This window comes from Syngnathus leptorhynchus, chromosome 3, assembly GCF_054491065.1.
Source record: "Syngnathus leptorhynchus isolate UIUO chromosome 3, UIUO_Slep, whole genome shotgun sequence".
In the NCBI taxonomy this organism is placed as follows: Eukaryota; Metazoa; Chordata; class Actinopteri; order Syngnathiformes; family Syngnathidae; genus Syngnathus; species Syngnathus leptorhynchus.
Window position 1 is genome coordinate 6961895 of NC_141197.1, and position 11699 is coordinate 6973593.

At 40.7% G+C, this 11699-nt stretch overlaps 1 protein-coding gene across 3 annotated transcripts in view; it reads left to right on the forward strand.

Moving 5' to 3' along the window:
• Positions 1–11413, forward strand: part of dagla (diacylglycerol lipase, alpha) — a 25475-nt gene extending 14062 nt beyond the window's left edge. For all 3 annotated transcript variants that reach the window (XM_085907607.1, XM_085907606.1, XM_085907608.1), the window contains 10 exons: positions 840–923; positions 1189–1266; positions 1381–1461; positions 2064–2206; positions 2827–2895; positions 2983–3055; positions 3192–3397; positions 3675–3801; positions 6647–6816; positions 8246–11413. In XM_085907607.1, coding sequence (XP_085763733.1) covers positions 840–923; positions 1189–1266; positions 1381–1461; positions 2064–2206; positions 2827–2895; positions 2983–3055; positions 3192–3397; positions 3675–3801; positions 6647–6816; positions 8246–9290 — 2076 coding nt within the window. In that variant the 3' untranslated portion in view covers positions 9291–11413. The remainder of the gene's footprint in view (positions 1–839; positions 924–1188; positions 1267–1380; positions 1462–2063; positions 2207–2826; positions 2896–2982; positions 3056–3191; positions 3398–3674; positions 3802–6646; positions 6817–8245) is intronic.
• Positions 11414–11699: the final 286 nt, after the last annotated feature.

Genomic DNA, 11699 nt, shown 5'->3' on the forward strand with positions numbered 1-11699 from the left:
TTGCCTTGTTCAACTCCATCTCATGAGGCATCCAGTACTTTCAGACCTGACAAATGACATTTTCTCATGAATTCAAACTTTTAACCTTCTGTCATTATCTTCACTGTTTCACCTTTACTAATGACTCTCATCGCTGCCACTTCAACTTAAAATACAAACCATTTTCGACATTTTTCAGAGCAATTTCCCACTGTTTGTGAAACAGAGCCTAAGCCACCCTGTTGGTCTAATAGCAGAATTGCAGTTATAAATGACACCTGAACTAGTGTATTTTTTTTCTCGACATCAGAGGTTTTAATAGCCAAAGTTAGCCCAAAATGAAATGTGGGTTCAGCCTCAAAATTTTAGATGCAGAAATAACCCCGGTATTGTGTCGTTGCAATGTTAATGGCTTCACTGTCTTTCGTAGTTTTGCCTGTCATTTGTATCTGTTTTGATAACACTTCACTCGCCAGTTCAGTTGCTGAGAGATGGGAAGTGGGGAGAGTTTTAGTGGGTGTTGAAGTCTATTGAGACTGCGTTTTGTCACACTTTTTTATTTATTGTCATGGACTGAATCTCAAGATGCCAAAAACCACTCCAAAACCAAAGGACTGTAACTGCTAGTATTTTCGGATAGACTTAAGCCTAAAGGTCAATCCGGCTAAATGGTTTGAAATGATTACTGTGTGATGTTATCTCGCAGAGACGGTGTATTGATTCTTTTTTTTTTTTTTAACTTGTTATACTCGTGTCACAAATTGCTATGGAGTATCATTTTCAATTACACTCATTCAAGTCGTCTCCTATTATCCATTTATACAATATATTCTGCTGTTTTCTGTCAAATTTCCATCCAGGTTTATGAGACTCCATTTTTTGTGGCAGTGGATCATGAAAAGAAGAAGGTGGTCATCAGTATCAGAGGGACATTATCACTAAAGGTGAATTTAAGCTTTGCACAGTTTATACTTCTACCACCTTGAATCCTGTGTTGCCCAATTCGTCTCTCAAGGCTGCATCTGCACTGAGGTTCAAGGCAGTTCACAAACTCCCACACTGTGCATGCATAGTACCAAAGCAGCACTCCGATATAAATGTGCTGTCCATTGTTTACGTAACGCTGAAGGGGAAACTTTGTACATATAAGTCTATGATTGAAATGTCACAGTCTTGACTCATGGCAAACAACTCACATTTTCTTTTCAGGATGCCTTGACTGATTTGTCGGGGGATTCTGAGCGTTTACCAGTGGAGGAGCAGCAAGGGACCTGGCTTGGACACAAGGTCGGAGAGAAACAATTTCGCTACAGTCGTTCTGTTTGAATAAAATCTCAGTGCAGCAGGATTCTTGCCCATACTTGCACCACATTTAATCCTTCTGTAATTTTTTTGTCTTAGGGGATGGTGTACTCAGCAGAGTACATAAAGAAGAAACTGGAGCAGGAAATGATATTGTCACAAGCTTTTGGCAGAGACTTGGTACATGGACACATTCACACGCATTGCCTAGATAAGTGCTTCTCAACTGTTGTCACCACTTTTATAGAAATGAAAAATATTTCATGTAGCCTCTGCAAAACACGTGTAGAAATATTTTTACATGGCTTTTAAAATGAGTTTTACTGTCAAAAGCATATTGTGAGCTTTGATGACTTTTGCAGTGTATTTGTTTACAGAGTTGCTTTAATTTGTTGCCAGAGCGCGATATTCCATCTGGGAATCTGGTAGCCACTCCTCAGTACCATACGAAGAAAAAAAAAAATCAGAATACATATACATACAACTTTTTTATACTAGGTGTCGACAACCCACTCAAAATGGATCATTGAGGTTAAACTTGCAGTGTAATATTAGCATAAGTGAAGATCATTTTATTACACAAGTAGCTGCCGTGCCAGATTCAATTTTTCGATACAATGATTCAAACTAATCAACACATGTTACAGTTCTATCCTTTATATTCTGTTTTGCAGTGCAATTTTAATTTCAATGTATAATTATTAAAACTATTCAGAGTCTGGTGGCACATATTTCAGCCCATATTAGTGTGCCAGTGTGATGATTGGGGCCATCTCTCACAGAACAAGGGCACCATGCATTATGGACTGGTGATAGTAGGCCATTCTCTTGGTGCTGGGACGGCTGCAATTCTCTCCTTCCTGCTGAGACCTCAGTATCCCACACTTCACTGCTACTCTTACTCCCCTCCTGGTGGCCTTCTTAGGTAAGCCCCCCCCCCTCCTTTCCTCCGCCCATCTTTTTTGCACATACACATGTAGATAAAATTAAAGAGAAAGAAAATACTAATTCTAATCATAAATTAAGAAACATGATACAAATCAAGCAGTTAAAATCATACATTGTTTTTGAAAATGTTAAAATCATACATTGTTTTTGAAAATTGTTTCAGTAGAATCGTTCATTTAAAATAAAACTCATAATACAGGTCTGGACAAAAAAATGATGGTACCCTCCACTCTTCATAAGAAACCTGCTCGGAGAGTCTTCTCAGTTTTGAAGGGTGCTTTTTTTCTGCTCTTTCACAGATGTTCAATGAAATTTAGAACAAGGCTTGTAGAATGCCACCTTAGAATCGGCCAATGTTTCCTCTTAGTCAATTTAGGGTGTTTTTACCTGTGTGCTAAAGTCAAGTAGCGGTTAAGATGCAAGGATAGGTTTCTCAATTAAACTCAACTTCATTTATATAGCACTTTGAAAACAGCCAAAGTTTCTCTCTCCATGGTGTTATTTTGAAGTGCATTTGATTCAGTTTGATAAATATTAATGAGTAATCAGCGTGTCCAACTATTTTCTGCATGATTTATTTCCCTTCTTCTCAACCAGTGAGGATGCCATGGAGTACTCCAAAGAGTTTGTCACCTCTGTAGTATTAGGAAAAGATCTGGTACCAAGGTATCCCCTTCATTTGTGCATTGCAAATCCACTCTTTGGAGTCATGAACTTGTCACAGTAATATGTGGGTGTTGTCTTCCCTTCCAGACTGGGCCTGTCACAACTAGAGGGCTTTCGTCGCCATCTGCTTGAAGTTCTACAAAAAAGTAACAAGCCAAAGGTACACACACCTCTTCCTGTATCATCTCTACATTGATTTGCAAACATCGTTTCATGTACTGCATAAAGTTTAGAGGCTCCTGCCTGAGACAAAATGTATTCCACAAAGCTGAGCTAATGAGTTTGTATTGCCACAGTGGAGGATCATCGTGGGAGGTACTAAATGCGTCCCAAAGTCGGAGCTTCCACTGGAGAAGGAGGATCTTCCGTCTCAGCAAGCAGCACCTCCCAGTCGCCTGTGGCTCCATCCAAGTGACCTCAGCATCGCCCTCTCAGCCTCGACTCCCCTCTACCCTCCTGGTCGCATCATCCACGTGGTGCACAACCATCCTCCAGAAACCTGGTGAGAATGAGAAAGACGATTTCTGATTTGTGCATTTTTTTCATTTTGTGTCATACTTAAGTCCACTCACTGTTTCTTTAATTTTTTTATAAAAAAATTTTTTTCATTATACCTCTTTTTTTGTGAATAGGATGTAACATTCTCATCTTATCTTCATTCATTCCTCACCAATGTTGACTCGAAAAACAATGATCAATGTCCAGTCAACCTTGACTGTATATGTTGACTTTGTCTTATTGATTACAAAACGGTTTCTCTCTCTCACTCTCTCCTGTAGCTGTGGTCAAGAAGAGCCAACGTACTCGGCTCTTTGGGGGGACAACAAGGCCTTCAATGAGGTCATCATTTCGCCTGCCATGCTGAATGAACACATGCCTCACATGGTGATGGAGGGTCTAAACAAGGTCTGTTTCCATCATCTGCATGCTGATTCAGTTGTCTTTGTTGGTGTGGTGTTGGGATCTCATTGTTATAATTACCAAATTATTGAGTGGAGAGAATCTTCAATAAAAAAACATTTTAAGAGAACTAATTACTATTACCGCTATTCAAAGTTTGAGTATTATTTGAGTATCACATGTGAGTACAGAGCCCAATTGTTATGTAATCATTTTTAATTCAAGACAGACTGATTATGTGTTACGATAAATAAAGATGTATTCTAGTATTAGACTTAATTTACAATATTAGAGATGATATGTCCAAGCAATGGCTGTATATTACCAGAAATGTAGAAATATAGAGCGCAAAAAAAACCTCGCCATTCATTGATATGGCCAAAATCACTGATGTACTTTAAATTCAGTTGAATTGAATGTGTGAATCATCCATTGTTCATCTTCATCTTTCCTGTCATTGTATTTTATTCACATTGCTCTCCTAGCAGAGCACGGGAGCCTTTCCTTCTATTCCGGTTGGTTCTATGGTGTCCTCTGGCAATATTTGATACTTTGTCCTGGTATGAAGGTATTGTTTGCATGGGAAGAAACCACTCTGGGAATTGACCTTTCTTATACCTGTGGAGTTAAATATGAGGTGATGGTTGGTTTGGGTGATGGCGCATCTGTTTTAAAGACTTCTATCGAAGCGTAGCACTATGTGATTGTATGCGAAACCTCTGGTGTGTCCGCAGGTGCTGGAACCAGGTTGTCGTATGTCTGAGCAGGGGACTCTGGAAGTGGAGTTTAACATTATTGCCCATGACGCACCTTATGACCACCTATAAAGACCCATTTTGCAATATCTCCCTCAGAGGCTGAACCACTGTCTCTCCCTATCATCTTTTCATCTCCTTTTACGGATGCTATTAATCCCTCTCACCACCAGTCATCAACTCTTTCAGTTGAAGACAATTCACGCATTCCATCACAAACCCCAACCAGACTTACATTTCACCATCCATTGCATAGATGCAATTGCCACTCCTGCATTTTTACCCAATGAGTCCCATGACAAGAAATGCTATCAAGATCGGAACATCACTTAAGTCTTAACAACAAGTCTGTAGTTGCTACACTGCATGGTGTCCAATGTTATGATTGACCTTTTTGTCCTTTATGTCTTTGAGGATTTTCCTTCAACCTGTTTAGCAGTGCACGTCAACATGCACAGAGCTGCGAAAATGAATGTCAAAATGCGCTAATCGTTTGAATGAAACTATTTTCTCATAACTCTAATTCTGTCAAATTTATCTGTGTTTCTACCATTGAAGGGATCAAAATTATTCAGTGAGACATCTTTGCCTTTATTTTGGCTCCTTTGCACATACAAAGTTGTGGTTGGAGGCAACAACAAGTCTAGGCAAGGTCTCCAGAGAAAGAAAAAAAATTAGAGCTGCATTCCAGTGAGCAAATGACTCTTATAAATTCCAGTTGGAGAAGTGACTCATCTGTACACTACATCAAGCTTATGTAGAGCGTAAAACCCGCTAACAACTTAAATTGTGTGTGTTTTTTTGTTTTTTGCTCCTTTCTGTGCCTCTCCTCAAGTGCTGTAACATGGAATTCCCCCTCTTCTTCATGCTAACACATTTTTTTGGTGTTCACAAAGCTTCCATGGTGATGCCTTTTGTGCCTTCTTCCTCATCTCTAACTTTCTCTCAAGACACTTATCTCCCTTCCTTCCGGGGAACTGAATTGTCTCAGTATTTTCAAAATTTAGTCACACATTTACAATTACTATTTAACCTGCTACTACTCCGTCATTTCATTCTTTTCTTTTTCCTGATTTGAAACAGTGGGAGCCATTTTTAAACAGACGAAAGGTTGACTATGTTCTACCACGCATCTATTTCGTAATTCTGTCGTCATGTGCATGTACATTACCGAAGCAGATCTACTGTAGCTGAATGGATTGCAGATGTAAAAGTTTGTGTCTGCATCAAGTTGTCATTTGAATTTGATCTGCTTTCAGACCGTTTTTGTGCCTTTTTATAATTCTGACCGTGTTGTGCTCTTGGCAGCACAGCAGCAGTCTTGCCATGAGCAAAGTACACGTACAAATGATCCTCCCTTTATTTGCAAACATCCTCCTTGACTAATATTTTACCTCACATTCCAACCTTTCTTTCCATTATTTGTTATTGTGTTGTCACATTTGCATCTCCAGTCATTTCTTTGAGCCTAATGTGCCTCCAGCATGTGTTCTAACCCATTAAAGCCAACCACAAATGTGTGTGTGTAATTGCTGTAACTCATGTGATTGTCTTGTGTTTTGTAAGTTGCATACCCTGCAATCATATGGACTGACTGCTATTTCCTCTCAAACTGTAGAACTTGTGTGAATCTTCCTCAGGCAACCATGTGGGTGTTTAATGTCAGTTGGAGTAGGTGTAAGCTCACCTTTAGCTAGCACTTACATTTATCTCAACCACTATGTACTATCACGATAGATGTTTTACAGTATCTGCAGTTAAATATAGAAAGATTGCATACACAAACTATCTGGGTAAAGTGGAAATCACTGATTCCACTTTTAGTATTTGTTTTAAAAAATCTGTCAACTCTGTAAGTACCTTTTCCAGGTTCATTGAGCTTAGGATACCATAAAGTACATTATGAATTATTTTTAATAATAGTTCATTATAATGGGTCCTGTATCTATTGTGGAGTTACATAAATATCGTGTAGGTTGAGTGATATCTGATGTTTTTGTGCACTTCCATAATGTGTATCCTTTATGTTCATCCTCTCCTTTTCTCTGACTTTTGCCATGCTCCTAGTCACGAGTATACCGCTGTGTTTGTGACAGGTACTGGAGAACTACAACAAGGGAAAGACGGCTCTGCTGTCTGCAGCCAAGATCATGGTGAGCCCGACAGAAGTAGACTTGAACGCTGAGAATGTGTTCATGGCTGCATCTGCGACAGCACAGCAACCGATGGCTACGACCCACCACCACCGCAGGAACAGTAGTGTTCGGTCAGTATTGAGCACCGTAGTGGATGTGTTGCGGTCTAAAATAATCAGTGTCCTTTATAACCTGCCGGAAGTGATGTAAAATTCCAATAATATTTCTTTGTGTGAGTTGGCAGTTTATTGCTAGTTAATTGGGGTTTTGTTTCATGTTGAATCAATATTGAAATCATTTCCTGTGACGCTAGGAATTTATTTTATTTTGAAAAATGGACTTGTTTCGATACAAGTCGCAGGGTCTCCAGAAATGAAACATTCAATTAAATCTGTTAGTTTTCAGACTTTTTCTATGTAATGTCTACGAGCAAGGCGGTTTGTACCACACTCACTAATGGTGCTAATTAACATAAAACGAAACAAAATGACACGATCATTGAAATGTTTGTGCAACTTTGTCTTGAAACTGATTTAAATACAATCAAGAGAACAGAATTGCAAAAGGCTCACAGCTAACAACATATATGGGAGTAAAAAATGGGAGCTACAAATATTTTTTTCTGAAACCAAAGCGACCTTTTGGTTTAGATATTTGACGAAAAAACGAATTCCTAGCACGATATCTGAACGTTTCTGTAAGCACCATAAAGTATGTTTCTTTATAACATAAGGTATTCTCAAACTGGCATTAAGACTGCTACTAATTTCTACTTTTGTTTTCTCAAACTTTTAATTCTTGTCTGTTTTGTTTGGTTAACAAAAAAGACAAAAAACATTATTACGGTAAGGAAAGCATGTAATCACTTAACCTTTCATAATGTGCATCATTCTCTCATGCACGCTGTCTGACCACAGTGCAGTTACAACGTACGGTAGTATTCAGTTCTCTCCACGTCCCCCTCCGGTTCTGTGTTCTGATAGAAGTAGTAGATGTTGTTACCTCTTCAGCTTTCGAAGCACCCAGTGGGATGCTGACCTCCCCCTGTCAGTGTTTCTCCCTGGTGCTTACTTAATTTGATGTAGTATGCAAATGCGTCATATGGACAAATGTATTGAGACAATTACACCAATAGGAAGTAGAAATGGAAATAAACATGAAGGTTGTGTCAAAGCACCTTCCAGTGTCCCGTACAAATGTTTGAAATGTCTCTTGGAATTTCTGGATCCAGAAAACCAATAAGAGGGACTGTCTCTCAAATTCCTTTCTAGTTTATCATCATGGTCACTCAAAGGGCCTTTGTTGGAAACACAGAAATGCTCCAAATCTCTCAAGTCTGCTGTAGCATTTGAAATTCGGGGTCAGTTGGGCAAGTCCCACATCTCCTTGACCAAGCGTTATGTCCCAAGACCTTTGTCCATATTGTATATGTTTTAAAACCACCGCCCATTTCCCCTTCTTAAAACCCTCCCAATTGTAGTTGCTATTTTCTTGATGCCAATCTCACCTTGCGAGTCCTACTTCCCTGTCACTCCTATCCTTTCTCATCCTCTCCTCTAGTTCCTGTGCCCAGTCCGAAATATCTCTGGATGGTTTCTCTGAGTGCGTTCCTCCTCCAGTGCCTGTAGTGTTGCGTGGAGCACGGGAGCGCCTCACTGTGGAGCTTAGGGACCGCAAAGCTCCGTTGGCTGTCATGGAAAGCCTGTCAGACGCTGAATCGGTCTACAGCCTGGATTCCAGGCGCTCCTCTGCTGCACTTCGAGGTTCTCCGATGCTTAGTAGCCTCCCGTTCCCTTTAGATGCCCCGATTCCTGAAGAGAATCCGTCTCTCAGTTCTCGCACTGAACTGCTGGCAGCTGACTGCCTCTGCCAGGCCACACCAGAACACATGGGGGAGATCGGGCCTTTCTTTACGCCACTGGACCCCGTGTCTAATCCGGAGTACTCGATAGAGCTTTCCCCTGCCACACCTCGCTACAGTGGACATTATTCCCCTCAGCCTTTTGACGCAGAGTCTAACATCTACTCTAAAATTGACCCTGATGGGGAAGAGATGCCGGGCGTCTACAGCCCAGGTAGCACCCCTGACGCTCCCCGCAGTCCACAAATTGCTTCGAGAGCAACGGATGGCGACAAAGAACAGTGGGAGTTTGGCACGGAGACTGGACGGGAAACTTCCCCGCCGCCACCCCAGCTATCAAATGGGAACCCCAGCCGAACAGTGCTGGAGTTTGCCCAGTACTTGGACTCTCTATTTAAACTAGATGGCAGCAGTTCACCTCCAATGGATCTGTCTGATGGGGAGTCGGAGTCGGGACGTGGCTCTCTAGGCCACGTGGAGTGTTTGGCAGATGAACCGGATGACAAGCGGCTTCTGGCCAGGGCAACATTGGAGCCCAACTTGGTCCCCAAACCCCCACGCACTTTTGCTGGATCTGCTGACCCCTCTTCGGGCATCTCCTTGTCACCTTCCTTCCCTCTTTCATCATCTGAGGAACTCAATGACCTTTCACCCGGTGAGGGTGCCCCTCCCGCCATCGAATCTCTACGAACATCTCTCCCTCTCCACTGTCCTGAGGAGAACACTCTGTCCTCTATGGTGTAGTCTTCTAACTTCAAACAACTGTTTACTCCAATCGAAGTGACAGACATCCAAGATTTAAATAATAAAGGATAAAAAAAAAAAAATCACAGTATGTGCATGCGATGGTCATGGAATGTACGTAGTCACAAAAGGACAAAGCTTGACTTGCCGACAGGTGTCCTCCTCCCTCTTAAAGGATGCTTCTAGCATTTTCGCACTATTGCAATGACTACAAAGAAGATACCTCTCTGCATGCCAGGGGGCTGTGCTGCTTTTGGGTGGAAATGAACAACTGTAGCTTCACAAATATCGTTCCAAAACAATGTCATGGTACATTTCAGGATCTGTTCATCCCCTGACTCGACTCTACAAAACAGAGAGTCGTACGTTAACTTCGCAGGGATTCAAAAGCTAACACTGTAGAAGAAGCTAGTTTGCATCATCTTAGGTTTGGGGTTCCATGTGCTCTCCTACTACCTGCACCCCTCAGCAGCATACTTTCTTCCTGCATTTTATTTTTCATTGCTCATTCAGGAATGTGAAGATAGACGTACGCCGGTTAGTAGAAGTGTGAAGACGTGACACAATGTTCCTCAGGTCTATACGGAGTTGGTGTCGAGAAAAAGATGGTGTGGGTGGTTGAAGTCGTGTCTTAAAACATTTGGTGATTGTGACGTTATTACAGACGCTTATGGATGTTTTTAAACCTTTTTGGTTACTCTTTACAATGCATGAAAGTTTTTTTTGTCTTTCTTTTCAAAGAGGGTTTTGTCACTAAGCCACTTCGATTGAAAATTAGGTAAATCATGTTTGCTTAGTCCCCCCTCTTTGCTAAATACCTTGATTTTGCCAAATGTAGGTAATTCTCAGATGTACTTTTGTATATTGCTTTATTTGAACACAAAGAACTATGTTTATGTCCCAGCCCTATCATTCCCATGGAGACTGTTACACACCACAGGGAAAACACTGCCATGGCTTTCCTGTTACCACTGCTCATTTGTGTCAACCTTCAGGCCGCAATAACCACCTCGCTCATAATTTTCTTTCTTACCTAGAGATGGTACCGTTCTCGTGGTGTTTTTTTTTTTTTTTTGCAGTTTCAATAGGACAAATGCTGCCATCATGTCAAAGAAATCCAAAACCAGGCTTCTCATCACTTGTTCTCAAGGTGCTCTCAGACATGATGGACATGAGGTGTTTGCTTCCCTTTAATCGAGTTCACCCCGCTCTTCCTCCGGGTTGGACTCCATGGATAAATGAGCTGGTGTCAATTCTACATGTGGCAAACAATCTTCCATATCACCAAGGGTGTAACAGGTGAACGGGTGGTTTACTACTTGTGTTATTTATTACGATAAATGGTTTCACTTTTATTGCTGTATTTGATGGTAATATCTTTAATGCCCTTGCAACAGACTGATGTTGGTGTTATTATTATTTTTTTAATTTTAAATCTTTTTTGGGGGGTATTTTTTTTTTAAGACGTTTCCCCAGAAGTTGTGCATTTATGCTTTTTCTTTCTGTCCAAGTGGGAAAGTATTTAACATTCGGCCACGGCACATTTACAAATGTTCCATTGTGATGAGACATTCTGCAGAATGACCGTTAGTGGAATACCTAGGCTGGTGTCATCAACGTGATCTGCTCCGTTTCTGCTTGGAACAAGAGTTGTAACTCATAGCGCATCTCACATCTTGCCAGTTTACAATCTGTCACTTCACAGATCATCTTGCCAGCCCCTCGTCCCATCTCACAAATACTCTTGGGTTCTAAACCCATTCAGCAATGAAGCCTGCAACCAGTCAAAGCACTGTTTGGCCATGATGTGTACAGCACCATCCCCTGTGTGTATTATTTATGCAGATGGCTAAAAAGAATACTTCCAATAGCCTCATAGAGAACAACTGTATCACAAAAAGAAGATAGCTATATATTTAAAATATCAATATTGACATATAACACAAGAAATATATGATCTGTAAGTTATTTATTGAAACTCTTGGAAGATTTTACAAATTGTTCCATAAAGAAAGAGAAATATTTGCATCAATGTCTGTCTTCATGTTGATCTGGTTTGCTTCCTACCCCCAATGGGAATGTATGTGACCCCTCCTCTTACTGAACTTGCCCGTTATGGAATAAATTAAAAACCATGATCATCATTGTTCCTGTTTCTTTTAATACATTACAACTCTGTCGAAAGGTAAAGTCAACTGAGCTAAGAAATATGTAAACTCAAAAGCTTATAGAATCCAAGCACCCAGCGGAGGTGAGTACTTTATGTATTTTAGACACAGGTAGGTGTAATTATATAAAAACTAACCCCCGCTCTCTGACTGGTAAGCCTACCAATTTGACCTTTACATGTACATTGACCTCTGTCGCGTAATCAAATTGTTGGAGAGAAAAAAAAGGTACATGCCTATT